General features: G+C 43.9%; 2 protein-coding genes across 2 annotated transcripts; one reads left to right on the forward strand and one right to left on the reverse strand.

Annotated features, from left to right (window-relative positions):
* The first annotated feature begins 1,041 nt into the window (after window positions 1-1,041).
* On the forward strand, window positions 1,042-3,108 carry LOC136424622 (uncharacterized). Its single transcript, XM_066413239.1, has 4 exons — window positions 1,042-1,371; window positions 1,859-2,021; window positions 2,408-2,545; window positions 2,699-3,108. The coding sequence occupies exons 1-4, from the start codon at window positions 1,042-1,044 to the stop codon at window positions 2,830-2,832; spliced, it is 765 nt and encodes a 254-aa protein (XP_066269336.1). The 3' UTR covers window positions 2,833-3,108.
* Window positions 3,109-3,224: 116 nt separating this feature from the next.
* On the reverse strand, window positions 3,225-26,865 carry LOC136423923 (uncharacterized). Its single transcript, XM_066412321.1, has 7 exons — window positions 25,910-26,865; window positions 6,484-8,080; window positions 6,084-6,246; window positions 5,812-5,899; window positions 5,291-5,448; window positions 4,976-5,065; window positions 3,225-4,775 (listed from the first exon to the last, which is right to left on the reverse strand). The coding sequence occupies exons 1-7, from the start codon at window positions 26,285-26,287 to the stop codon at window positions 4,184-4,186; spliced, it is 3,066 nt and encodes a 1,021-aa protein (XP_066268418.1). The 5' UTR covers window positions 26,288-26,865; the 3' UTR covers window positions 3,225-4,183.
* Window positions 26,866-27,941: the final 1,076 nt, after the last annotated feature.

Consider the following 27,941-nt stretch of genomic DNA (forward strand, 5'->3'; position numbering starts at 1 on the left):
GTGAAGTGGGCACTGAATTGTTTTTAGAGGACCGTCGACGCATGTTTTGGAGCACTCGAGATGTAAAAAAATCGTTAGTAGTTCTTTCTAGAGGGGCGCAGAGCCACCTAAATACCATGTTGTTGTTGCTCGCAACTCTGACTATTGAGAAGACGTAGGGATATGTGACGGTATTTTTAGCTTTCAGTTTCTAGAAGATCCTAGAAGTATGAAGACCTAGCATAGAGCCGTGCGAGTATGTGTGAACGCTTGTACTCAGTGTACATTCGTACACATAACTTTGCGTGGCCAAATCTATGATGTTTTCTGTGAAGGACAGTATCTTAGTGACTAGTACCTAAGTTTGTTTTTTTTAAATTTCGGGTAACATTATCCGTCAAAAGATGATATAATTTTCATAACCGAACGATACTTCCCCTCAGCAACAGTTACGAATTCCTTCAAAGCTTGGCGTACAAGTTTTGAGGGGGTTGGTGCCACGGTATAATACATGACCAGTAAATGATGAAGTTAGGGGGAGGGGGGCTTTTACAAATGCTTCTGCCGTCTGAAAATGACGTCACAAGCATGGCGGATGTTTCGTCATGTTGACGATACTACTCAAGACCTAATGCACTGTTTACCTCTACGAATCTCGCATGTCATTGTGTTATCTTTTGTTTGTATACGAAAGCCCCCCTCCCTTCCCCTAGTAAATTAATGGTAAAACTTAGATAACGTGTTGTAAGCCCCCAAGCAACCCAATCTGTACTGATTAGCACTGATTGATATCCTGAACCTAATATTTGTTTGTTTGACAGCCAGGCGCTGTTGTTTATGTATCACTAGTATTAGGGTACATCTCATACCTTTTAGTTGGTACACACTTGCCGCTAAAATGGGGGGGAAATGACTCTATTTTTAGGTGTTTTAGGCACACACAAAAATCAGAGAACGAAAATATTTATCCCTGGGTGTATCGTTGTTTTCCTGTGGTGACATTTTGGTCATTTTGCTTCATTTGCACACTCGTTTTTTTTTCTCTCTAGATCAGGGGGAGAAATGGCGCTGGCTCTTCGGGTCCAGGGGCACATGTCCCCGCGTAAAGAATCCGCCGTACGCGCGGTGAGGCGGGAAGCCCACCATCTAACCAGAGACGTCCAGCAGATGTACAACGAATACATTTCCTTTGACTCCAAAAGAGACCATTTCATCACGACGCTGAACAATGTGTATGCACAGCTGAGAAAAACGCGCTACCTCGGCAAGGGGCCGGACATTGTGACCTTGGACGCCGTGCGAAGTTATGTCTACTTCAAGGGCAAAGTTGCCGTCCTCCGTGACTTCTTCTCACTCTTGGAGAAACTTGCCAATATTCGCAAGAAAGTGAGGGTAAACATCATGCCAAGGTTAAGAAAACTCGTAAGCAGTGAGTTAAAGACGGTGGAAGACGCGTTTCGAAGGTGGGGTAGGGTCTTGCAAGGGGACAATGACTTCCTTCGATCTGTTACGGACGCCGTCTTGGAACATTCGCTCGAGTTGAGAGTAAAGAAAGAGAATTTGGGAATTCTAAATCTCTTGCCCGAAATTCTAACCGCAGCTTTTGACTGTCGAAACGCAATTGCTCGTACTTTTGGAGACAACGTACCGATTCACGTTCAACTGGAAATAGTGACGTCACCTAGAAAGAAAAAGTCGACAATCCCTACACTCCCTCGTATCTCCACGCGAGATTTGGACCAAAAGCGAGATTTCAAACGAACGCGAGATTTCGGTCCTTCGCGGCGAGAGTTCCCCTCGCGGCGAGATTTGGGCCCGCGGCGAGACTTGGCCACAAGGCGGGGCGTGAGAGAAGATCCACCGAGCACAACTTCGACAGAAGAGACAGCGACCACGGAAGAAGCGGATAGAATCTTCCAGGCCACGAAAGACAACCTCCAGTACAAAAAGTCAGAAGAAGAGAGCCGGGAAAGTCTCAGCCAAGAGCCAAGAAAGCCGACTGGAAGAAGAACTTCGAATGCAAGCAGCAGTTGACAGAGAAGGTATACTATTTACCACACTGTTTCACAGATATTTGTCAGTGTTTATTCTTACTAAAACACATTCATATACATGGTGACCAGCTCTGTCCTGCCACTTGCTACATAATGTAATCGAACACCACAGGGTGTCTGCTACTTTACCAGTAACCATGGTGACAGCCGTCTGGTCTAGGTCACTGGCCTTATTTGTTTGTAAAAGAAGAAAAAGATACGGAGCAAAATATATATTTCCCTTCCGTGAAGGTTAACATTATGTTTGGCCTCAAAGATTTGACAAACTTACGAGCAGCCCAATATTTATTTTTGATATATCTGTAACCATTGCTTTCCAATATGGAATGAGAAATTGAAGAAAAATTGTGTTTTTTTCTTGGTGTCTTTGATAGAACTGGCGGAGCTACGAGAAGACGTAACAGCCATCAACAACAAGTTGGTTCGTCTGTCACTGGAGGTGGGGAGGGAGTTCAATAGAATCAACCGCAGTCTGGGGGAACTGCACGCTTACGTGGACGAAGGTCTTTCAGGTCAGAAATTCAAACAAAATCTTTGCATCCAAAAAACATATCTTAAATTTCTTAAATGCTTGAAAATGCTTTGTTAGTTTTAGATGAACACAATAATAGATTCTAGTGGTAATTTTCGAATGAAGATTTTTTTCTTCTTAATTTTTTCCCTAGGTTTGGTGAACGATTCGGGTGTCGACACTGACATCAGCGCGCATGCTCAGCAACGACACCCATTCTTCGTGACGCAGCGGTACCGAGAGGTGCCGAAGTCTCGCCAGTCTCGCCATCCGACTGACGAGAACTGACGAGATTTCCCTTCCCGCTGTTATAACCAAACACAAAGACTATTTTAAAAAGCAAACAGCTCTTTGAAAGTTTCAAAATTCACTACTGTTTATATAACCACCCAATAGAAAATAGCAAAATGTATCTATAGGTATTAAGAGATGGAAAGACCAGATCGTGAAGGACACTGAGTTAAACATTCGGGAAGCAGAGGCTAGGGCAAAGGACAGGACCTCTTGGAGGATCCACCTGGAAAGCAAGGGGCCAGTTTCTGGCCTGTGCACGTAGGCAGTAGGTAGGCAGTATTGAGATTCATTGAAGTATGGGGGTTCCATGTGAAATATGGAATTATTTCCTCAAAACCTATTTTTAGTGCGTCTTCGGCATCAAACAGGTATGACATTTTACGAACCACTGTATATAAGTAGCTTTAATACAGCAAAATGTAACTCTCAATATTTACAGACGTAGGATTGAACGTAGTTTTCAAGCATACACAATATCAATCTAAACTTTCAGAACAAGAAGCTTCACTACATAGCTATGCTTTAATAGTACACAATGATTGAATATAAGTAAGAATCAATGATACTAGTAGTTTTAGCTAATATGACTAAAGAAACCATGTAGAAATGAATATCAAACTTACGAAATATCTAAACCTAGATATGCAGCTCTTTCTGGAGGAGGCTGTAAAATATTTGAAAAGGAAATACAGACGAAAAGTTTCTAGAATCGTGCTACATATACATGAGAGTGGTCTACCCTGCGTACATAGCTGATATGTATATGTAACGACAAAGATATAAAACAACATGGTTCGTGTCAGCTGCAACATAAGAGTGGGACATATTCACGTAGAGCATTGTGGGTAGATCAATATGGTAATTTGGAAGGTCCCTGTTTTATCTGGGGTATTCAACGACTTGATGAATGCAAAATGACGTCAGCAGACTAGATTACCAATCAACATTTCAATTAGCAGATGAAATTACTAATCAAAATGTAAATCAACATTTTGCCGAACATCTGCTTTAAGACTACCGTGACGTCACCATGACGTCACCATGACGTCATCGTGATCGCTCGTAAAGAAAAACCGTTACGGTTCAAAAACACAGTTATGAAAGTACAGGCTATAAGCATAGCCTTTTATATCAAGCACCATCCCTAACATAGGGCAGAGAATCGTTCAACAACAAATGTTTATATAGTATGTACTTGTAAACAAGAATGACTAGGAAGGTAGGCAGTATTGAGATATGGTAGATGTTTTGCACAAGGAAAAAAAAACAGAAAAAAATAATGTTCTGTAAATTTTTCTGTGCATAATCTTTGTGTGTCCTTTGTTATATTTTGGATGAGTAATATTCAATCGTCCTCCCAGTCATCTCTATAGCCACCTTTATGTGTCAATAATAGATCACGGTTTGGTCCAATGTCGTAACTACCTGCACGATCCCAACCGAAGCCGTTTGCGGGAAAATCCGGTCCACGAAACGAATCGGAGTCTTCAAAACTGTCTTCTTCTTCCCACACCCGTTCTCGTTTTCCCGCCAAATCTTGAATGGGACCTGACTGAATTTGGTAACGGTCAGATTTCGTTTCCAGTGGGAAATCAGGACCTCTGAACTGATCCCCAAACATGTCGTCTTCTGGGTAATCCTCTGATGAAACGATCGGTTCGTCTTCCTGGATACCCCCATGTGGATCCTCTTCGACTTTCCCACGTGGGTTTCTCGCTAAACCCCCATTTGTACCCACATCTTGGCTTTCCCCGGGCCAATAGTCTCTCAACTCGCGCTCTGAATGTTTTTTGTTGAACTCTACAGGACGAATCTTCATGGAGACCTTACGCAGGGAATATCGAGTACCCTTCCACGGGTACCAGTATACGCCGTTCAAGTCACCGTCGTACGGTCCGGTGTGCCGGTAAACCCCATTCAGGTTCGCACTGGTACACCTGAAAACGTCAACATTTTCGTTATTTCAAAATTTTCATTGTGACTTCTTAGCGTATCTTTGTCCTGTTTCCATATCATATTCAAGAATCCAAATCCATGTATAACAAAAGAACTACTTGAAACAGAGGTTGGTTTTAATTGAAGCTATAATACACAAGAAACAGGCAAAGCTGAAAACTAAAAATCGCTCTGTACGTACCATGCAAACCACCAGCCGCCCTTGCTGTATTTGGCACATTCACCCTCCTCCCACCGATCATGGTCCCTGTCCTTGGTGCTGAAGCGCCTCCTACCAGTTCGAGATGGAAACGTCATGAATGAAACAAACGGCGCAATCAAGACATGATCTATTCGCAATCCTTGAACTAAATGTTTAAAACAAAGAGTCTTTGCACCAATCCTTAACCTCTCGACATAAACTAAGTCATACTCTACTGAAGACACACTGTACATGTATGTAACACAGCATTGACTCATGTTTAAAGTCTCGTACATAATGTTTAAAGTCTCGTACCTATCACCGAGTCTGAGTCCGTCCCCGGCGTCGCCACTGTACTCCCCCAGGCGGATTCGGTAGGAATTGCCCTCGTCCGACACGTAGACGCTGCTGTACCTGGCGTAAACCGCCATCCCCACCCAGTCTTCGAGGTCAATCCGCATCTCGTACTCACCCTACGGTATACATAAAACAATTCTATATGAACGTTTGGGACCACATATATATGACAATACTTTCCGTTTGGGAACGCATTGTAAGCAGCGACGCCTAGTCTGCAGTTTGGAATAGTACCAGTCAGAATCGCTCCGTATCAAATAGACGGCTGCCTCATTTAGGTTAACACTGTTCTTGGGTGAACGTGACAGATGGTCACCAAAACGTCGGCTGTGATTATATGTCCATGGATGCAGTTTTGCCAATGTAAGATCTGAATGGAGATACGGTAATCTACTCGAATTGATCATAAAGGTTTTGTCCATCACAACAGACTTCACAAAGACTTAATAACCTAGAAATCTTGAAAATAAAAACGTTACCTGCTCCGTCAGTAGATGTAAGAGCTCGTTCCCAAGCCAGTACTCAGTGTGAGGGGATCCAAACCCAGCTTTGTACTCTTCCCACGTCCTACAAATAATAGTAAATATAGAAATCGTAAACGTTATACTTTGCAATACGATCAGATTTTCTGGATTTGACAAAACGTAAACAGATCTATAATTCGTTAAAGGGATGTGGTCAAGTCAATTTCTATGTTTTTGTTTCTCCGCCGCAATCTCGTGCGTGTTGAAGCTCCTACTCCACTACTGACCTGTAGAAGTCCACCGTTCCGTTGCCCCTCCGTTGGATGACGGTCCAGCCGCCATCTTCCGTCTCCATGTCGCAGTACACCTGGGTGACCTCAGATGACCCCTCCGGCTGAATGCTGTACACGCCGTTTTGGCGCTGTCCAAACTTGTACACGTCTGCACAATCTAAAGAGAGAAATTACTGGCATCAACACTTGACTACAACTTAGAAATACATTTCTATATCAATAAAGAAGCAAAGACTCATCAGCCAACGTGAGAAGCAAGATGGCCGACCCAAGACGTCACAAAACCAACATGGCGGTGATCGTTGACCGTAAGGAAAATTTATTTTATTTTTACCCTTGCTTGTGACGTCATGAGTCGGCCATCTTGGTGCTTTGCAAAACCTGTAATTATTACCTGTTGCAACAGCAGTGGGAAGGCCTAAGTTCATATCTCTGACGATGTTGATGACGTCGTTAAGAGCGCCCCCTTGCGCGTCCATTGCTTTCCGCTGCACGTTCTGCTCCAGCGCCACCCTGTTCAAGATGGCTTCGTGGTCCTGCAAAATCTGGTCATTGGTCTTCGCCGTCTCCGCTACAGAAACAAGCTCATTGGCCACGCTTTCCTGGACTCTGCCGATCTGTAAAATAGTCTTAGTGTTTTCGTCGGCGACGTCGTCTAGCGTGGTTATCTTTTTATCGAAATAATCTCTTGTCTCTTCTTCCTTTTTCTCGACTTCATCTTTGAGATCGGATATAGAGGATGACAGAGACGTTAGCCTGTCTTCATGTCTCCATAGGAAGTCGTTGTTGGCGATTGTCTTAGACTTAAGTCCAGCAACATCTTCTTTCAGGAAATAGATGTCGAATGTAGCGTTGCCGAGTTCTTCTTCGGTTCGAAACGTTCTTTCGGAGAGGTGATATAAATCGTCGGTAAAAGTGTTGATTTCGCCGGTAAAGTTCTGGAAGAACTCATCGATATTTTCCAACTTCTCGTCCACTTCTTGAATCTCGTCTCTTCCCACGAGAATTTGTTCGACGACGTTGACGAGCTCGTCTCCTAACGTGGTGACGTTTTTCCGCATTTGTTCCAAGACTGACGTCACTTCCGGGCTCATTCCGCCATTGTTTAAAGTACCCAGAACTCCAATGGTCTCGTTCCCTTGCTGTACTAACGTATTGACGCTTTTCGCAATGACTCTAAACTGCCCAGAAATATTTCTCACTGTGTCCTCGCTTTCGAGTAATCTTGTATCAAAATCTACCTGATTTTGCTTCAAGCTTTCAACTTCCTCTCGTAATCTTTGTTTTTCAAGCGTTTCTTGTGCAAGCTGGTGCTCTAAAACAGCTACTCTGCCGTTTAAAGTTTCACCATATATTCTGTTAAAAGCATCGTCATCTGTGTCGTTGCTTCTGATTGGTAGAGATGTTATAAATGGCGGCGGGCGGTACTGCGAATCTTTGGCACTTTCCAGTTCGGCTTGCAAATCGGAAATGACGAGTCTGAGACCGGAAATTTCGTCAGTATGTTCGGAGACAGTTTTCAACATGAATTTCATCATCGTCATCATATTCTTATTGACAAGATCCTCCATTTTGAAACGATCTTTGATCGCTCTCATAAGATTCGACCCGGAATTTTCATCTGAAGTTGGTTGGGAATTATGGGTAATTGTCTGAACATTCTGTGCGTTCTCTTCAATCCCATCATTCCCTGCTGATGACGTACTTCCGCTTGGATTCCTGCCGACGTTGATGTTATGTATCATTGTAATAACGTGAGGACGTCTGCTGTTGGACGTATGACGTGCTGATGACGAACTTCCAGATGATGACGTGCTTCCGGATGATGACGTACTTCCTGATGTTGACCTATCAGCAGGCTCCTTATGGACAGTTCCGGTGATGTACGTTTGTGGATGCTGTATTTTGTGGCCAGAGTTTGTGACTTTTTCAACATTGTTGTTCTTGAGAACATCGTTGGTGTTCAGCTTGTCAACGTTGGACGGTTTTGCCTGGAAAAAGAAGAGAAGATTATTGTCTGAAAATTTCGATCCACACACGTACAATTGAATTCGGGATTGTAAAAGGGGAGGGGGGATGTAAGGATCCGTAACAATTTCAATGTTTTACGTTGGAATTTGCAACATTTAGTACTTTTTTTTATAGTATTGTATTGTCTTACAGCCCCCAGGCTAGCCTGTATTTACACAACCTCTCGGCCGGAGGTTACTGACCCCCAGCCCAAGGGGGATGGCGGTTACAGGCCGGCTGGCCACTGGGAGCGCGATTCGTCAGGCTACCCCCAGGCGAACCGTTAATAAGCTCGCTCCTGAAGCTTCGCCAAAAAACATAAATAGAAAAGAGTACTGATTGTTACTAAAAACACGTGTAATACACCGAGATTGAGCCAATTCCTTACATCTGGTTGAAGATAAGGAAGGGGAGGGGGCACGCAAATCTCTTCTTGGTACTAGTACTACGTGAGAAAGTTTGTCGTTACCAGTAGCCGCTTTTGAAGTAGATGGATAAAAGTGTGCAACTGTTCACACTATGTCTTAATTTCTTAAACGTGCTTTTTTCTGTGATCCTTGTAAAACGAAGCGTGAACTCCAAATAATGAACAGATGCCGACTTTTCCTTTGCGCAGCCGCCCGTCTGACACGGAACGAGTGATTGACACAGAATAAAGTAGTTAGCGGCACGTCGTCTGAAGTGCTAAATGGGCAAAAAAAGAGACCGTAGCAGAATTTCACTAGACTCTACCAGCCTCTGCGGGTCGCTATAGAAATAGTAGAAATTGGCCAAACACAGTCAACTTTAAGAAGGGGGTCAGCTATGTAGATAGCAAGGATCCAATATTGCAACTGCGGCTGCGAATGTTACTCTACATGGCCAAAGTCCCCCGGCAAATGTTCTCCTACAGCCATGATAGCCGGCGCGGTTAGTCTGGTAGAGACTAGAATTTCACCCCTCATTTAGTTTACTTACTCCTAGAGTCCATAAAATCATTAGTGTTAACGATTTCAAAATAACGATGAGACTCGGAAGATGTGTGCTAGATACCTGTAGTTTAGAGCTGTTAAGTGCTTGATGTTTTCTCTCTTTTGTACAATTTTAGTAGCCTACCCTCGCCTTTCACTACGGACTTAACCTTTTTTTTGTAACGCCTCTCCTTTATCTTTACAGTTGACTGATCCACCTTAAGTACCAGGTCTACAATGTCTTAAGGAACAGACGGCGCGCCGTTTGTGTGTTGAACAAGACTTCTTCTAAACAGACTTAAGACATTTTTCACCACCCGGGCGGTCGTGTGTCTTCCCTCAACAGATCGTTAACTTTCAATCCGTCTACGTGTCTGTCTGTAAACATTAACAGACGGCACGGGATAGTCTCAAACCCCAGGTTTCTAACGGCGGTCTTCGAGTCGATTCACATCCTTCACACGACCGTAGCACGATCGCAGACTGAAGGAAGTCGTGCGTTGTTTCGAAGAAGAAAAAAACGTTGTCTTAGTGTGCTGCAAAAATTCTACGACATGTAAATGTCGCACGACAACCTACGACGAATTTGACCGTGTTGGCGTAAGGTATGTAAAAGGCGTAATGTAAATCGTCAACCTAGATACACGTAGTGCCAAGGTTTTGTTAGGGTCTGTGCTAAGGTTTTGTTAGCTAGTTAGACTATATAGGTTTCCAGTACTCTCCATGCAGAGGTTAGGCTTTGGCTTTTTTAAAGTCTTTTTAAACGTTTATGTCGGGCTTCGTATTTTTTAACGTTTTCTTCTTGTCCACCTCTGCTTGGAGAGCACGTTTTCAGTAGCCTGGAATCCAAACCAATATAGGCGACTCGGGAGCTAAAATAGGTTTGGATTCCAGGCTACGTTTTCAGTGCGGTTGGGAGTCTGTATTTCTAGGCCCACTGCTGCTCACCCACATAGAACAGTGGTTGCCTTCACGGGTCATGACCAAACACCAAGCAACACTCAAAGACAGCTGGTTTCAGACATTGGACTCTTCCATCTACCTTTTCCATTTGCAGCTCAAGTTAATTGTTTTCTTGAACACACACAAGATATTGGTTACTTGTTTACTTCAATGTCTTAGTTTTAAATCTTGTGTCTTGTTCCTTCGTAGTCTTTGCCAGTCTCTTCCCTACGATAAAGAATTTTAGCACCCCTCGAAATCTAAATAGAATAGCCCCCACCAAACTAAATATACGGCACCACCTGCATTTAATCTTACTGTACACTTTTTTTGATGTTTCTGCACGCTCTTAAGTCTGAAGGCAGTTTATTTTTTGTTCGTGCGTTTGACCGTTCGGTGAACTATTGAGCCTATGAAAGAAAAATAAATGGAGATAATCGCCTCAAGCGCTTCAACGCTTTAGTCTGTTTTGTGTCTTTGCCTAAAAGATGTACAACAATGCTTGGGAGGTCTTAATAGACCTGCAGACGTTGTAAACTAAATGAAAATTTAAAAAAAAACACTACTAGGGACTATTTTTCGTACGTACCTATTGTGAAAATACAAATCACTCCGCCGTTTCCGCTGATTTTAGATTTTAACAGCAAAACGTGCCATTGCATATTGACTTTTGCTTCATCAGAGCCTTTTCATAAATGTGTGTGTGTGTGTGTGTGTGTGTGTGTGTGTGTGTGTGTGTGTGTACCTGACTGTCTGTCTGTCTGTATTAGTGTGTAGAAGGTGAAATAAAAATGGGTTTCGACTTTCGAGGAAACCTGTGTGAGCTAGCTAGCCTTTCTGATCTTGTAGCCTGTCCGGGTTGGGGCACCACAATACCACTTGAAATGACACAAATAATAACATATACAGTATTTCATCGTATTCGTATGTACATGCTCCACATTGTCTACTAGCTAAGCTACGTTGAGCTTCGACTCTAAACTAAGCACCTCTTGTAGTAAAGAAATAATTCTTTTTCCCCTGGGCACTAACCACTGAGCTCTTTATCTAGGTTCAAAGATTGCAAGACAGATTAAAAAACATGTGTAAACATACTTTTCTCTAAACCCCTTTAAGTCCCCACGTACTTGGATTGGTCCAACAGGGAAGGGTTTTATAAAACCACTTAGTTAAAGTGATTGAGACGTCTACTTAAAGTAAATAAACTTTGTAATCTATTTTGTGTAAACTGTTCAAGTTTGTTAAAAGCACTCAAAGTGCAAATGAATACAAATTGCTTGGGTGAGCAATATAAACAGTACATAAATATCATTACGGATTGCGATAGGCATCGGTGCAATCAGTATGTCTATGCTCTGTTGCTTTGAGGGAAATGGAAAAGTCCAAACATCGTGTGTCTTTTCCGTTGGCTTCGCTCCAATGTCATCAACACAGTTACGTCTGCTATAAATAGTCTCTTGGAAAGTATACTGACACAAAATTGTTTCACCTTTGATTTCTGCTGTAACAAGACAGCTGGGTTTTGTACGACAAATGTACGACTGCAGCCCAATTTGCTGTCGTAATTATGTCGTACGACATACGCGAGAAGGTTGAGCAGCACTGGCGAGAAAAACCTCAAACCCCGGTTACACATAGCCGAAGACGGCCTCCCGAACTTCCCCCGACAACGGTTGGGAATGGTTCGGGAGCTAGATCGGATGTGATCGGCTGGTGTTCGGCTGCACCAGCCGAATGTTTTGAAATTTTGCAAACAGTCGGCTGTGGGCGGGAGGTCTGGAATGGGTTGGCTGGTAGTTGGGAGTAAATCCGTAGTGGTTGGAGTGTGTTTGAGAGTCAAATATCTTAAGTCTAAAACTGGTCAGACTGCTCCCGACCTACCGCCAACCTTGGTTGGCTAGTGGTCGGGATCCATGTCCGGCTATGTCTAACCGGGGCCTAAACCACCACACCGCTTGACTTGCTCAATTTGTCTTTGTATAAAGAGCTGAACTTATGCCAAGAGATGATATCCCCGACCACCCATTGTTTAGGAAAACGTTTTGGCTTCCCTTACTTCCACACGGCTGCCTTCATAACCTCCTGAACTTCCGCTCGAAACAATCACTTACCACAAGAGCCGTCTTTTGGCAGTTCTACACAGTTTGTTTCATTGTGGGCGAGGATAACAAGGCTGAGTAAGTCAGGTTTTTGAAACCGTTCCAAGATATCGTTGGCACGGATCAACAGTTTGTAGAGGCCCACTGAGGACAATGCGAAAGCCGTTCCATGGGTCAGCTAAATGATATATTGATAAATTGTCCTGCTTTCATCTACAAACCAATTTCGTCAGTAAAAGTAAATTGATGAATGAGGCCCATAGCTTTTTTGAGGCCGTAGGGGCAGTGTGTCTAGGACACGGTATTGGAAGGCGGAGCTCATACTACTCCTTTCTCGGCTTTTCCCTCCCTAACCGAAAATTGGTACCCATTTTTACACCTGGGTGGGGCGAGGAAGTGCCTTTCCCAAGGACACAACGTCTAGCAAGGAATCGACCCCATCAATTTTTCAGAGGGACGGAGTCATGGACTTTGAAAAAGACTGAAAATGAGAAACATTTATCGATTTGGAGTTGCCTTAATCTGACATGCCAGATCTCCGGCTGAGATGGATTTAAACCGAGTTTTGACTTGTACGTTTCCTGTAAGAATAAACAATCGCTACAGGTGCAGTCAACTGTCAAGCCGATAGATGAAATAGTATCGGGGGGAGGGGTTCGTCTCATAGTGGCATTACTTCATGCGTAATTCACTATACCCAATGCTATCGTCGAATTTACCAGGATTTATCTCAATGGACTTGAATAGCAAATGTAAGTACATAATGACATGTGACAACCCATGCATGGTATACATTGGGAAGTATATCAAAGAATGTCTAGACGTTAGAAACTTCTCCAATGATTGTAAAATCCCATTGTCATTCAATACTACTACATCATATTGTAGAATATAGACTGATTAGCCTAATTGAATGTTATCTATGTACCAGTGAAAGCCATACAATTGTTGTGCAATAAAGTTATGTTATTACGGTGAGGACCAATCGAATCACTAGAAAATAGCAAGGTTCAGCTTAATGCACCACTTGAAGGCGCCGTTCACTGAAGACAATGGGAACTTGTGTGAAGCAAATGTTATCCGATACCCATTGTGCTAATAAAACAAAGACAGGAAGTGCGTAAGAACATGTGCAGATGTTGATAGTGTAGACTATAGAACGGTTTACACAAAGATAAAACACAAAGCCTATACAAAAATGACCGTGGCAGTAACGAACAAAATATGTTTTAAACAAGAGCTTTTAAAAAAAGCTGGCGTTTCGGCTACGTTTATAAGTGTGAATTGTCTTTTCCCTTTACTTGAAGTAAAATCTGCCAGAGGATGTCACTCAAGGGCTGTTCAGTCTATAAGAAAAATTGTCATTTTGGGAAATGAGTACTGTTTTAATAGAGAAAGGCAGATTGGGGAAAGCAATTTTGAAGTTACGTCACTTAACTTAAGTGCTTTTGAAAAAGCTGGTCTTGGCCTACAACTTGTACTTATTTGTAAAATGTATAATAGGCTCATTATAAAAGCTATCAATGTAATTATGTACATGGCACGCAATAAAACATAAAATTTGAAAAAGCACCATTGAATCATCAGCACTATGGTAATTAAGTGAAATAGAAGTTCATAACAGCTAAGGTTCTATCTAAAATGACTACCAAATGTCAAACAAATCAACAGCTACCTCATCCGTATTATTCTGGTTTCCGCATTTACAACATTTCTTCCTTATTTTCCTGGGTAATTTTGCTAAAATTCATGAAAATTCCCATAGTTTTGTGCCGAGGGGCGCCACTTTCCACGTCCGTGTTGTCTGAATGAAGTCGATACTGAACAATGGAGCATTTGCTACTGTAACAAAGAATCGCTGTTTTGCAAACAACATCAAGAGCCTCTGTTTACATCGGGGATAGAAGTTTAGTGGCGAGTGTTTTGCAAGAATCATCTTACCGCGCATAGGAGCCGCTGCACGGTATTTTCCATTACAATGAACAGAAAAATTCGAATGCCGGGTTTGGAATCTATGAAGTCCTGTTCATAAGACAAACTCACAAAGGCCTTGTATACAGTGTTTCCGCCAGAGGGGCGTCTTCCCGTCAAATGACGGCCTTATGTCGCTTTGGACGGCCTGAACTCAGACATAGGCCGTCCTCTTTAAAAAAAAGACAAACTAAATGCCGAGAAATCGGGGAAAAAAATACGAGAGGTCGGCATAATTTCTTTGTTTTTCTTTGTTACTGCGGGCGTGGGGACGCTCTATATCGTTGGACATTCACACTCTTTTGTTTGTTGCTATTGTTAAGCTTGCGAAGAATCGATGTCGGTGCCTTTGGCATACGGTGATCTCATTAAAAACCCGTTTTTCAAGACTCAATCGAAGAAAGTCATCGAAGCAAACAAGAAAAACGTAAACAAAACAAGAATTTCGCCCGTGCATTTCAGCCTCTACGTCGTAATTTGCCGCGATTCGCCGTCATTTCTGACCGTATTCGACACAATATATATTCCTTTGAGTGTTTTTCCGTGAAAATTCTCCATATGTACCGTAGATAAATCATAATTTTCGCTATGAGTTCACATAAGTCGAGCCGCAACCTGCCCCGTCCCGGGCCGTCCGCCATGTTTTTAAGCTCATTGATATGCAAGGTTTTAAGCGCTGATTGGTCCGCGTCATAAAATCCTGTGCTCTGATTGGTTGACGGCAAGATGTCACGTGACCACAGGGCGGGAAAACCCCTTTACACTTCAGACGCTTCTGGTCACTAGTATACTTTATATAGATCGCATTTTGTGACGATTGAAGCAGTATTAAAGCGACCTTCGTAACAAATTGATTTTGAAAAATTAACAAAGTCTTTTCTGATCACAACATTCAGTTACTTTTCCTGGTCAATTAATTTTCGCGGTACGGTCAATTAATTTTCGCGGTACGGCCCTCCCCAAGTGGACGGCCTCTCAGTCGCGGTCTGGCGGAAACACTGCTTGTATCTATTAAATGAATATTTAAAAATAACAAATATAAAATATTTCTTTATTTATTAATGAAAAAAAATGATATTCATAAATATGATATTGATAGATTAATATAATATCAATATATATTTTTGATATTCAATATCTAAAAAGAAAAAAAAAATCCATGCACGGAGACGAACCCGGATCTTCTGGGTCCGAAGAGCTTCGCGTTGCCAGATCGGCTAAGCTGCGGTACGTAACTATTCACACTGGACGTAATGCTATAACCTTACTATATGGTATCATTTATGCCGATTTTTGGTCGTTTTCTTGACGAAATAATTTTTTTTCTTCTGCAATCTTGTGGAATAGATGTAATATGGTCATTTTTCAGGATATCAAAGTCCGAAACCACAATGCAATGATATTTCCGAACAGTTGTAGCAGTTACATGCGGTCGCCGTCCTGTGTCACATGCAAATCTGCGCCGTCCTGTGTCACATGCAAATCTGCGACACAGACAGTGTTGAACCAAGCTTCCCTGGTCCATGCTTGAAGCCTTGCTTGAAGGTAAAAGCCAGGACAATACGTTCCGGCGCGCATGCGCCGAAACGTAAAAACGTTAGGAACATGCTGGATATTGATGATGATGTTAATGTCGCTAACCAGTCTTTTATAGTAGCTCTGAAAGGTTTTTAGTGCCGGATTGAAGCCTAATCACAGAGATTAAAGTTGACATTGGCCTTGCCCACAAACAACTAGGTTTACAAGTGCAGCTGGCTTCCTTACACTCTGCGACATCCCAAGGGAGCCAAAAGCGACTTTTACTTAAGCTCCCCCTGAAGCGGGGTCAGGTCAAGGTTAAGTGGGGACTTCCGGTGAGCGGTGATAGACAGGAAGTGCTAGAGCATGCTGGGAGGATGCAGACATGCGTGTTGATGTGTGTGTGCTTCCTGCCAGTTGTTCGAGATCCAAGTTTACACGATAAGAATAAAAACTGTCAATCACAAAGACTAAACTGGGGCAGAGGTGCTGGGGCATAGGTCTTTTCCAGCCCCAGTTTAGTTCTGATTGACAGCCAACCAACCAACTAACCAACCAACCAACCATTCAGCTGCTAACGACCGACAAACTAACCACCAGCGAGCCAGCTAGCCGACCGACCAACCGACCAACCAACCAACCAACCAACCAGCCAGTCAGTCAGCCAGCAGCCAGACAGCCAGACAGACAACCAGCCAGCCAGCTAGACAACAAACCAACCAACCTATCAACCAACCTATCAACCAACCAACCAGCCAGTCAGTCAGTCAGTCAGCCAGCCAGCCAGCCAGCCAGACAACCAGCCAGACAACCAGCCAGTCAGCCAGCCAACCAACCAACCAAACAACCAACCAACCAACCAACCAACCAACCAACCAACCAACCTACCAACCATCCAAACAACCAAAGAAAGCCTTCAAACAAGTGTCGACTCAAGCTAGTCACCAATCAACGTTTTCCAGACCAACTGGATACATTTTCTGTATTTGTCTTGTACTTTGAGCTTTTCTACCAACTTGCACGAGCAGATGTTTGAACAAAGACCCAAACAAAGGCAGACGGTCTCCAAACAAATGACTACGGCAGTAACTCACAAGACGAAGTATATCGTATTCCCATCCCTACAGACTTCAACATTTATGAAAAAGACAGACTAGAAACCTAAACATTTATGTTCGCGTCAGTCAGTAAGAGATATCACACCTGCGAAAACAGTTCTGTATATTATAGATAATCCGGTTGGTGCCGCATTGGGTCCGGTCTGTACTAGTTTTGCAGGAGCACTTATAAATCAGGCCCGACGTTTAACCTACTGAGGAAAGCTTTTGGTTCTCCGGGCGGGCAAAGGGAAAAAACACATCCATTTCAATTGCATCCAACGGGAATGGCCCTTTAAACGACTTTCCTCATCACATGTGAAATGGGTACCTGACTTCGGTTGGGGAGAGAAATGGCTGTAGAAGGAGAGGGATGGGCTCCTCCTTACAATACAATGCCTTAAACCCAGTGGATACCAACCCACTGCCTATACGGCTTCAAAATGCTTTGGGAATACCTTTACCTTTTACTGGTCTGCCATACTCTCCAAGCAGAGGAGTGGTTCCGGCTGATTTTTGACGTGTTTTAAGCGTTTTTGTCGGCTTTTCTGCTTTGTTATTTTTTCTCTTCAAACCCTTTTAAAAAAACTGACAAAGTAGAAAGCCCGACAGATACGCCTAAAAACACGGCAAAAACCAGCCGGAACCCCTCCTCTGCTTGGAGAGTAGTCTGCCACACATACAAATGTTATCAAAGCTTGTACTGTGATCACCCCCCTCCCAACCACCATGTCCCCACTGACAACACACTGACAAGACAGACGATCACCTCTAACATCCATCCCTCACGTGTGTTTGGAGGTTTACCGTGACCTTTCCCTCCCGTCTACAAGATACAAGACACCTGTCTATGTCACCTTAAGAACCTGTAACGTCTCAAGACGGTAACACAAGACATTCTTTAGAACAGCAGACAGCGTTGGCCGTTTAGACGGATAAAAATGTACATGTACAGTAATTGTTAAAAGATAGGCAATTATTGCACAGCGTAAGGCTATTACTGAGAGGAAGTAGTGTTCTTTAAGAAAGGCTGGGGACGGATCATGGACAACACGAGACCGTTAGCCTGGGTGCCAGACCACCGCGCTCCTGGCGCTAATCCTTCGGCCGGGGAAGCAACTCGCGCCGCCACAGACAGCACACGGCCCACTAATTATCTCTCGCGCGATAGATATCAGGGTTAGGCTGCCAAGCGCGCCCGGGTGCTAACTCTATCCCTACTACCAGGTCTTCCCCGGCCAAAAAGGCTTATCATCGCATCGCGCGAAAGGTCTGGTATCCAGGCTACGAGACCGTTAGAGCGCCACGGGGTACTAACAACGTAATGATGTTTTTGTGAGCTAGATTTTGGAGAGGGTCAGCACAATTATGTACAATTTAACCTGTAAAGAACACGAAATCTAGAAAACCGCTGCGATTTAAAGGTTCGTTTTGTAAAATGTTGGCAGGCACCAAATCTGCAAGTATTCTGAATTTCAAAATCTGTATTCAGATTGACAGTTGCAACTACTTTTCAACATGTTCTCGTCATTTTTGTTCAATTTTCTAGTACATTTTTATGTATTGATAAACAACGTAAAGGCAAACCTTAATTTTCGGTAGCCTACCAAAAACTAGCTAGCTGGGCTCAAGACATCCTCACGACGCAACAAAGTCGCATTCATACACTGTGAATATCGCTATGACTTAGACTCAACTTATCACGTAGAAAAAAAAAATGATAAATGATTAAAAACAATTTAGTGTTTTGATCGGCCAGATTCTACAATATGTACCCTTACGAAAACATGCAGATATGTTTGTCTGTAACAATCGGACAATACCGCCAGCTTTTCTCAGTAATGTATCAGCCTGTTCCCATGACCTTGACATTGACCCTGACCTTGCCCCCCTCCCACCCCGGGGTTTGATGTATCAAGGTATGAGTACACAGTATTTCGCCGCGACCCCCGGAGTCTGTGACGTAGCGGTAAGAAAATAGTGCGCCCTAAACCTTGAACCGTGTGTAAAAACGTTATCGTGAATGCCAGCGAGGCACAAACTTTACTGTATGGTAGTATAATAAGTGGGCTTTTAGATCGTAGGAATGAGATTGTGAAGTTTTCCCATTCGGCGTATAAATGCGCGTGACCTTTGCAGCTGCCTGCCGAGGTGAGTCGGCTTCACTTCCGCATGACCCCACATGACCCCATATCAAAGTGGCCGTCAAATTGTTAAAAAACCATAACTTTTTTTGCTTTTCAGTTATTTTGTAGATCGTACCCTCGACTTCAACATATTTGTTTGTCGTGATTTTGTAGGGTACCCTACTATGATTTTATCCACGTCGATGTGGGTCACTTTGTGGTCCTTAACTATAGAAACCCCCATAGGCCGAAAACTGTGTTCTGCTACCTTGAACCACATCGGGAATTGGCCATTTATGGGCCAACGACGTTGTATAACGCCGAATTTGCATGATATATCAACCATCGGCGTTGGTTTGCTTAGAATGCACCAGTTGTCTTCACCGTCAAACCGCCGTTTCCATGGCAACGGCCACTATAAGCGCCTCCCTATGCTTAACTATGGGACTTGGCGTGGAAGTGGCATTGGCCCGAGACGCGTCTCCCCCCCCCCCTTTTCTGGCGCAACTAAACCTAAACCCAACTCTAAATGACTCTGACCGTTAGCATATGAACCGATGAACCCTTTTCATAACAAAAAGTTAACCAGAATAGTAAATTTGACCAGATAACGAGACCACTAAACTGCCCCTCAGATAGGCCATGTACGGGGCCTACACCTATGCAGGGCGCCAAAGTGCAAAGTTGGCGATATCTCAACAACAATTAGGATTTGTGAGCTAAAATTTGGTACAAATCTCCAGCTTGACTTGTTTTATGGATTGAATGAAAAAAAAGTCAAGTTCAAGTTCGCTTAAGGTATGAGTACACAGTATTTCGCCGCGACCCCCGGAGTCTGTGACGTAGCGGTAAGAAAATAGTGCGCCCTAAACCTTGAACCGTGTGTAAAAACGTTATCGTGAATGCCAGCGAGGCACAAACTTTACTGTATGGTAGTATAATAAGTGGGCTTTTAGATCGTAGGAATGAGATTGTGAAGTTTTCCCATTCGGCGTATAAATGCGCGTGACCTTTGCAGCTGCCTGCCGAGGTGAGTCGGCTTCACTTCCGCATGACCCCACATGACCCCATATCAAAGTGGCCGTCAAATTGTTAAAAAACCATAACTTTTTTTGCTTTTCAGTTATTTTGTAGATCGTACCCTCGACTTCAACATATTTGTTTGTCGTGATTTTGTAGGGTACCCTACTATGATTTTATCCACGTCGATGTGGGTCACTTTGTGGTCCTTAACTATAGAAACCCCCATAGGCCGAAAACTGTGTTCTGCTACCTTGAACCACATCGGGAATTGGCCATTTATGGGCCAACGACGTTGTATAACGCCGAATTTGCATGATATATCAACCATCGGCGTTGGTTTGCTTAGAATGCACCAGTTGTCTTCACCGTCAAACCGCCGTTTCCATGGCAACGGCCACTATAAGCGCCTCCCTATGCTTAACTATGGGACTTGGCGTGGAAGTGGCATTGGCCCGAGACGCGTCTCCCCCCCCCCCTTTTCTGGCGCAACTAAACCTAAACCCAACTCTAAATGACTCTGACCGTTAGCATATGAACCGATGAACCCTTTTCATAACAAAAAGTTAACCAGAATAGTAAATTTGACCAGATAACGAGACCACTAAACTGCCCCTCAGATAGGCCATGTACGGGGCCTACACCTATGCAGGGCGCCAAAGTGCAAAGTTGGCGATATCTCAACAACAATTAGGATTTGTGAGCTAAAATTTGGTACAAATCTCCAGCTTGACTTGTTTTATGGATTGAATGAAAAAAAAGTCAAGTTCAAGTTCGCTTAAGGTATGAGTACACAGTATTTCGCCGCGACCCCCGGAGTCTGTGACGTAGCGGTAAGAAAATAGTGCGCCCTAAACCTTGAACCGTGTGTAAAAACGTTATCGTGAATGCCAGCGAGGCACAAACTTTACTGTATGGTAGTATAATAAGTGGGCTTTTAGATCGTAGGAATGAGATTGTGAAGTTTTCCCATTCGGCGTATAAATGCGCGTGACCTTTGCAGCTGCCTGCCGAGGTGAGTCGGCTTCACTTCCGCATGACCCCACATGACCCCATATCAAAGTGGCCGTCAAATTGTTAAAAAACCATAACTTTTTTTGCTTTTCAGTTATTTTGTAGATCGTACCCTCGACTTCAACATATTTGTTTGTCGTGATTTTGTAGGGTACCCTACTATGATTTTATCCACGTCGATGTGGGTCACTTTGTGGTCCTTAACTATAGAAACCCCCATAGGCCGAAAACTGTGTTCTGCTACCTTGAACCACATCGGGAATTGGCCATTTATGGGCCAACGACGTTGTATAACGCCGAATTTGCATGATATATCAACCATCGGCGTTGGTTTGCTTAGAATGCACCAGTTGTCTTCACCGTCAAACCGCCGTTTCCATGGCAACGGCCACTATAAGCGCCTCCCTATGCTTAACTATGGGACTTGGCGTGGAAGTGGCATTGGCCCGAGACGCGTCTCCCCCCCCCCCTTTTCTGGCGCAACTAAACCTAAACCCAACTCTAAATGACTCTGACCGTTAGCATATGAACCGATGAACCCTTTTCATAACAAAAAGTTAACCAGAATAGTAAATTTGACCAGATAACGAGACCACTAAACTGCCCCTCAGATAGGCCATGTACGGGGCCTACACCTATGCAGGGCGCCAAAGTGCAAAGTTGGCGATATCTCAACAACAATTAGGATTTGTGAGCTAAAATTTGGTACAAATCTCCAGCTTGACTTGTTTTATGGATTGAATGAAAAAAAAGTCAAGTTCAAGTTCGCTTAAGGTATGAGTACACAGTATTTCGCCGCGACCCCCGGAGTCTGTGACGTAGCGGTAAGAAAATAGTGCGCCCTAAACCTTGAACCGTGTGTAAAAACGTTATCGTGAATGCCAGCGAGGCACAAACTTTACTGTATGGTAGTATAATAAGTGGGCTTTTAGATCGTAGGAATGAGATTGTGAAGTTTTCCCATTCGGCGTATAAATGCGCGTGACCTTTGCAGCTGCCTGCCGAGGTGAGTCGGCTTCACTTCCGCATGACCCCACATGACCCCATATCAAAGTGGCCGTCAAATTGTTAAAAAACCATAACTTTTTTTGCTTTTCAGTTATTTTGTAGATCGTACCCTCGACTTCAACATATTTGTTTGTCGTGATTTTGTAGGGTACCCTACTATGATTTTATCCACGTCGATGTGGGTCACTTTGTGGTCCTTAACTATAGAAACCCCCATAGGCCGAAAACTGTGTTCTGCTACCTCAATCGAACTGTTTATTTAAACATCCTATCGCCCCATGTGACATGACTGTAAACATGGCCCTGCTTCCTCTTTGTCCACTTATGTGTACATGTAAACAACGAGTGGCGAGGGGATGGCAACATCCACACTCGTCCAAATGTTGAGATGTTCAGTGGTATACAAAACTTCGGTGTGAAGCAACAACACAGAGCGTTTTAAATCAAAAAATAAACTGTTGATTGTAACGTTAGGACTAGGAGGGGGGGGGGGCATTTACCTTCGGTGATTTTGACTACATGTTCTTTCTTTATTCTTTTGTCTTTCTTTCTTTCTTACTTTCTTTTCTCTCAATTTCTATCCTCCCTCCCTCCCTCCCTCCCCCCCTCCCTCCCTCCCTCCCTCCCTCCCTCCCTCCCTCCCTCCCTCCCTCCCTCCCTTCCTTCTTTCTTTCTTTCTTTCTTTCTTTCTTTCTTTCCTTTTTTATCTTACAAAGATGGACCGATTAGTCAAAAGTGAACAGCATAGTCGCTGCACTTCTATCTTCTTTCTTTTTCTTGCTTTCTTTTCCATTTCTTTCCTCCTGCCTTCCTTCCTTTCTTCTGTCTTTCCTTGCTTCTATCTTAAGGAGCTAACAATGTACCGATTAGCCGAAAGTTAACAGCTTGGTCATTATGTTTTGGGACTTCGATCTTGATTTCAACTGTGTTCTTTCTTTCTTTCTTTCTTTTCTCTAGTATTCTTCCTCACCTCCTCCCTCCTTTCTTCCTTCCGTCTTTCCTTCTATCTTACGGAGCTAGCGATGACCGATTGGCCCAAAATGAACAGCGTGGCGGCGCGGTGGCGCAGTGGCGGGGTGTTTGGCCCCAGAACCCAGAGGTCCTGAGTTCGAATCCGGGGTTCCCTGATTTGTCCCGTTGACGTTGTGCCCTTAGGAAAGGCACTTAATACGACTTTCCTCACTTCACTCAGGTGTAAATGAGTACCTAGCTTCGGTTAGGGACGTCCCTCGTATAGGACTTTAAATGGAGGTCCCGTGTCTCAGTGAGGAGAGCCACACCTTGAGCACGTTGAAGAACCCACCACACTTATCGAAAAGAGTAAGGGTCCTTCCCGGTGTGAGTGGTTCAAAACCTACAGTCCTTTGGCCGCACATGGGGCAATCTAAGGGCTCCCTTGGAAATCAGTTACTTAGCTAGCTGAAGGGACCACCCTAAAGATTAATAGATAGATAATAGAACAGCATAGTCGTTGTGTTTTGATGAAAGCGCGGCCTCTTGCAGGTCGTGCAGCTTCACGGTCACGGTCACGGTTCCAGTTTACGCAGCTGCCCGCTGCACAAGAGGGATTGCGCCCACACTTGGCGGCACTAATAGAACCCTTCAAGACACAAACGCTTGACGAACGATCCGTGGATAAGTAGGGTGGCAAACACAGAACAGACACAAGGACAGGACTTGTTCTGTGATCGCGTAGTAATGAAACTTGACTGGCTTAGGCCAACCGGGCTTTCCGAAGGCTAGCCTCTACCGGGCCCCGCGGATGGCTGTGAAAATAGTAGAAATTGGCCGAATAGATCTAGAACGAATAGTATGCTAAAGAAGTCGGTTACGGAGAGATGGTCAAATCTGCCATCCTGCAAAAGAAACCCTTGATGGCCAAACAGCCGGCGCGGTTAGTCTGCTGGAGACTAGCTTTCTGCGGTGTAACAGGCCAAACTACACCCTGGCAGTTTGTACCCTGTTGTAGTTTTGTCAGGCGAATACTTCAGACTGTTACACCACAGATACGTAGGGGGACAAACACAGAACAGCCACAAGGGCAGGACTTGTTCTGTGATCAGTAATGAAACATGACTAGTAAGTCCAACCGGGCTTTCCGCGGTGAAACAGGCCAAACTACACCCTGGCAGTTTATACCCTGGGGTAGTTTTGTCAGGGGTATACTTCGGACTGCTACAGCGGGTACGTTTAGCTCTGTGGCTACGAAAAGTATGATTGTAAATGGTTGAATAACGGTACAGCAATAGATTGCTTACTAGTGACTAGCAATAACTTAGCCCGTACACGTGTTACACAATTTCTCTCTGGCCGCCTCCTAGAGGACTGACTAGTGGAAGGGCTAATAGGAGCTTGATATAGTCGCACCTAACACACACCCAATATCTGCTTGGAGGTGATATGAAGGCGTCAGCTGACAGTGTGAACGGTAGTTCATTAGAGACCAGGGAGCCGCCGCAAATGAGCGTAACGAGCGATTAGACGCTTATCACAACAATGGCTTATCAGCAAATTGGTCGATATGAGCGTGACGGGTCGGCATGGGGCAGGGAGGGTACAGACGGGTTAGGGAAGTTTGTTGTTACCTCGATGAAAAATGGAGGTATTGTTTTCTCTTTGTGTGTGTGTGTGTGTGTGTGTGTGTGTAGCCTCCGATGCAGACTCAACCCGGCTGTTTTCTTTTTCAAGTTATTGTTTTTATACTATTATATATATATTTTTCTTATTGCCGGCCAGCAATAAGAAAAAAAATATATATAATAGTATAAAAACAATAACTTGAAAAAGAAAACAGCCGGGTTGAGTCTGCATCGGAGGCTAGTGTGTGTGTCGGTGTGAGTGAGTGTTGTGTGAGTGTGCGTGTGTATGTGTGTGAGTGCGTGTGTGTGTATGTGTGTGAGTGTGTGTGCGCGCGTGTGTGAGTGTGTGTATGTGTGTTTGTGAGTGTGTGTGTGAGTTTGTGAGTGTGTATGTGTGTTTGTGTGTGTGTGTGTGTGTGTGTGTGTTTGTGAGTGTGTGTGTGTGTGTGTGTGTGTGTGTGTGTATTTTTAGTTCAAGCCCTCCTGCAATTTTTTTTTCGTGACGCTTTTACAGTTACAGAATATATTGCATTACAATTTTCAGCCTCCTTCCTCTATGATAATTAATGGTCAATCCCTACGACACAATACATGTATTCATCGGCAGCGGGATGTCTTTATCTGATTGATAAGGATTTGATAATAAGAAAACTAATATTGTGTCTTGCGTGTATAAACAAACGTCTCAAGATTTCTCGAGGAATTCTCGAGTTATTTTCTTACTCCTCCAAAAGGAAAAATCCAAACCATTGAACGCCAATGATGTTTACATCGTCGCGTTACAACAACAACATACAACTTGTTGCAACAAGAATCGTAGAAGTCGGGAGGAATGTGTTAATATGTTTTAAGCAACTCGACAAGCCTGTTTTATTTGAGGCGGTGTGTATGCATGTATGCAAACTGTGTTGAATGACACGTATGTAGATTCAGCTTTGCTCAACCTTTGTATATTTATCGACGGCTGGCCTTTTGTGGTTGCCATGCCCCTGACGAATCCGTGAGACCAGGCCTTGTGCCCTTTTTGCTTGAATGCCAGTTTTGCCGAGACAGCAGTCGCCATTGTACAAGCCACAAAGCAAATGTCTCGTTTCAAATCAAAGCGGTTGTCTACATATGTACAGACGTTGCATGTACCCTGTTTAAAACATTGCGTAACTTGGACAAAGACTCATGTGTTTCCCTGGTTATTTGGGATGCAAAACTGCAAAGAAATATTTTTTTCCTTTTCTTACTTCAATGAGGTTAAATAGAAATTCAACCTCCTTGCTTATATCAAATTATGGTAGCATAATAATAAGTACACATGTACACACAAAAAAACTAGCATTTTTCCACAGCAATTGTTTAAGGACCCTGAAAATCTCCCATTATTTTGGGTTGTAGCCTTTAGACTTCTAGAAAACCTTCTGAAGTCTTATGTTCGACAAGTGTATATAGCGTTACGAACTGGATACATGAAATATAAGGAGTGATTTAGACTTACCTGTCCTGGATACACGGTCGGTCGGGTCATAAAATCTTCCCTCTCGGGCCGAACGTCGCCGTCTCCCGACGCGACGTTGTCGGACGGTCCGGCGGGGTTGTAGCGCCCTCCCTGCCGAGCGGCTCTCCCTTGCCCTCTCGGTGGGCGGCGTAGTACACGTCCGGCGTGCCTCACCCTTTCTAGGGTCCCCCCGGCCAGGTCAGCCGGTCTTCCCGTCAGGACACGTGCGAGGAGACTCCCGTCGTCACCGCCCTGACGCAAATTGTCGTCTGCAGCAGACGACCTCAAACCGTCATGGCGGGCGTCCAACAACCCTACCATACAACCATTATAAATCACCGCTGCCAAAAACCAGCGTTTCCACAAGACCACGGCCATGTTGCTTCTGCGGTTTTCTCAGAAAACCCCCAGCCGGGAAAGAGGTTTACCCCGCCGTACGTGCTTACGTGCTTGTCGCGGGCGTCAGACGATCGGCCTCCGGTGTTATTCGATCAAACACGTTGTATTCTTTCTGCATGTAGACCAACCGGCACGCTGGGCTGTCGGCGGACTTTGTTTCGCGTTCCGCCACTGTTTGTACTGTCCTGCCAGACCACACCGGGTGGTTTTGATGGAGTAGACGCCGCTCAGTTCGCACAAACTGTCCTCTCAGTCTCAAGAAGCCTCAACTCAGCTGTCTTCCTAGTCTACCGACAAGGAAGTGCGTTCACAGGGCATTCTCACGAAAACCTGGCGCTAGCTACCCTCGCGCACGCTGGCAAACAGTCGGCCATCAGAGGAGGAAGCTAGTCCCGCAGCAAAAACTGGTTACTAGCTATAGTACCCGGCACTCGTGAAAGCTGAGACAGAAAGTTCGTGCACTCTCCAAGCCGGGTCGGATCTATTGAGTAGCAACGTAAACACACAGGATTAGCATGGCCGCCGGGAAATGTGGTTTGCATCATCGGAGCCAAGGACCGAGAGTACGGAAGGAGGTCGCTCAAAGGGTCGTCCGAAATTCTTGTTCCCAAAAATGTTGTCATTTCTTACTTTTTTCTTATTGTAGTTTTTAGAATTCCCTTATCTTCGTTTACTTTCATGCATTTTCTAATTCATTCATTTTGTATTTCCATACTGTATCATTTCACCGTATCACATTGACGAGGATACACTGCAACCTATATGGTGGAGATTATCATTTGTCGTTGTCCACTTTTCATAGATAATGATAACATACAAAAACAATGCAATATGCAAGAAAAAAGGCACAGGCCTCGACCTAGAATAGACTTTTAGGACTTATATATCGTCTACATCAAGATGGGCCTTAAAACCCCTTTCAGATCCTCTACTGGAAGAAGAACGCTTGGAATCGCAAGCCGTCACAAGTTACAGAAATCTCGCCGACATGTGATCATGTTTCAGGTATTTGTTTCCGGCTCTCCGAACCCGCAATTACAGGGGTGACTATACAAACTGTGAAACATATGCACACACTCTCATCCAGTTAAAGAGCTTTTAACATTGTACAAACAACGTTTGTTGTTGTGCAAATGTATAAACATTATGCAAACAGCATTCGTTGTACACAAGGCAATGTAACGCCACATGTATATAGCACCTAGCTGCAGTACAAAGTGAATCAGTCATTATTGCCCTGAAGAAAGTGACAGGCGATCATCGAAATTTCAGGATTTTTGAAATAGAAGAAAACTGACAAAATGCCGCACTGATTTCAAAGACAAAGGAATTAATCTAATCACAATCTAATGTTTGATTTTGTATCCCTAGTTTCGCAAACCCAAGTAATATACTGGTACATGTATTTAGTCACTTGGATCGTGCTAAAAGAAGACAATCATATAGGGGTGACAACAGAATGCTTTTTATCCAAATGTACATGTAAATTGATCATGTCGCGACTCCCTAGCCCTTTTGAGGTCACCGTTTTAACGATTGAGCTGTGCGGATAACTCGGTTTGTAGACGTGACCACTTTATCGGACTGTCAATCATTTTGATGACATTGGGGTCAGCGGTCATTTGATTGGTTA

The sequence above is a fragment of the Branchiostoma lanceolatum genome, chromosome 18, assembly GCF_035083965.1.
Source record: "Branchiostoma lanceolatum isolate klBraLanc5 chromosome 18, klBraLanc5.hap2, whole genome shotgun sequence".
NCBI lineage: Eukaryota > Metazoa > Chordata > Leptocardii > Amphioxiformes > Branchiostomatidae > Branchiostoma > Branchiostoma lanceolatum.

Excerpts from the sequence above, each read along its gene's own strand:
- LOC136424622 (XM_066413239.1), top strand. The coding sequence starts at position 1,042 with ATGGCGCTGGCTCTTCGGGTCCAGGGGCACATGTCCCCGCGTAAAGAA. Across the intron at positions 1,372-1,858 it reads ATATTCGCAAGAAAGTGAGG|AAGAGACAGCGACCACGGAA; the intron begins GTAAACATCATG and ends CAACTTCGACAG. Across the intron at positions 2,546-2,698 it reads CGTGGACGAAGGTCTTTCAG|GTTTGGTGAACGATTCGGGT; the intron begins GTCAGAAATTCA and ends TTTTTTCCCTAG.
- LOC136423923 (XM_066412321.1), bottom strand. The coding sequence starts at position 26,287 with ATGGCCGTGGTCTTGTGGAAACGCTGGTTTTTGGCAGCGGTGATTTAT. Across the intron at positions 8,081-25,909 it reads CGACCGTGTATCCAGGACAG|GCAAAACCGTCCAACGTTGA; the intron begins GTAAGTCTAAAT and ends TTCTTTTTCCAG. Across the intron at positions 6,247-6,483 it reads TCCCACTGCTGTTGCAACAG|ATTGTGCAGACGTGTACAAG; the intron begins GTAATAATTACA and ends TTCTCTCTTTAG.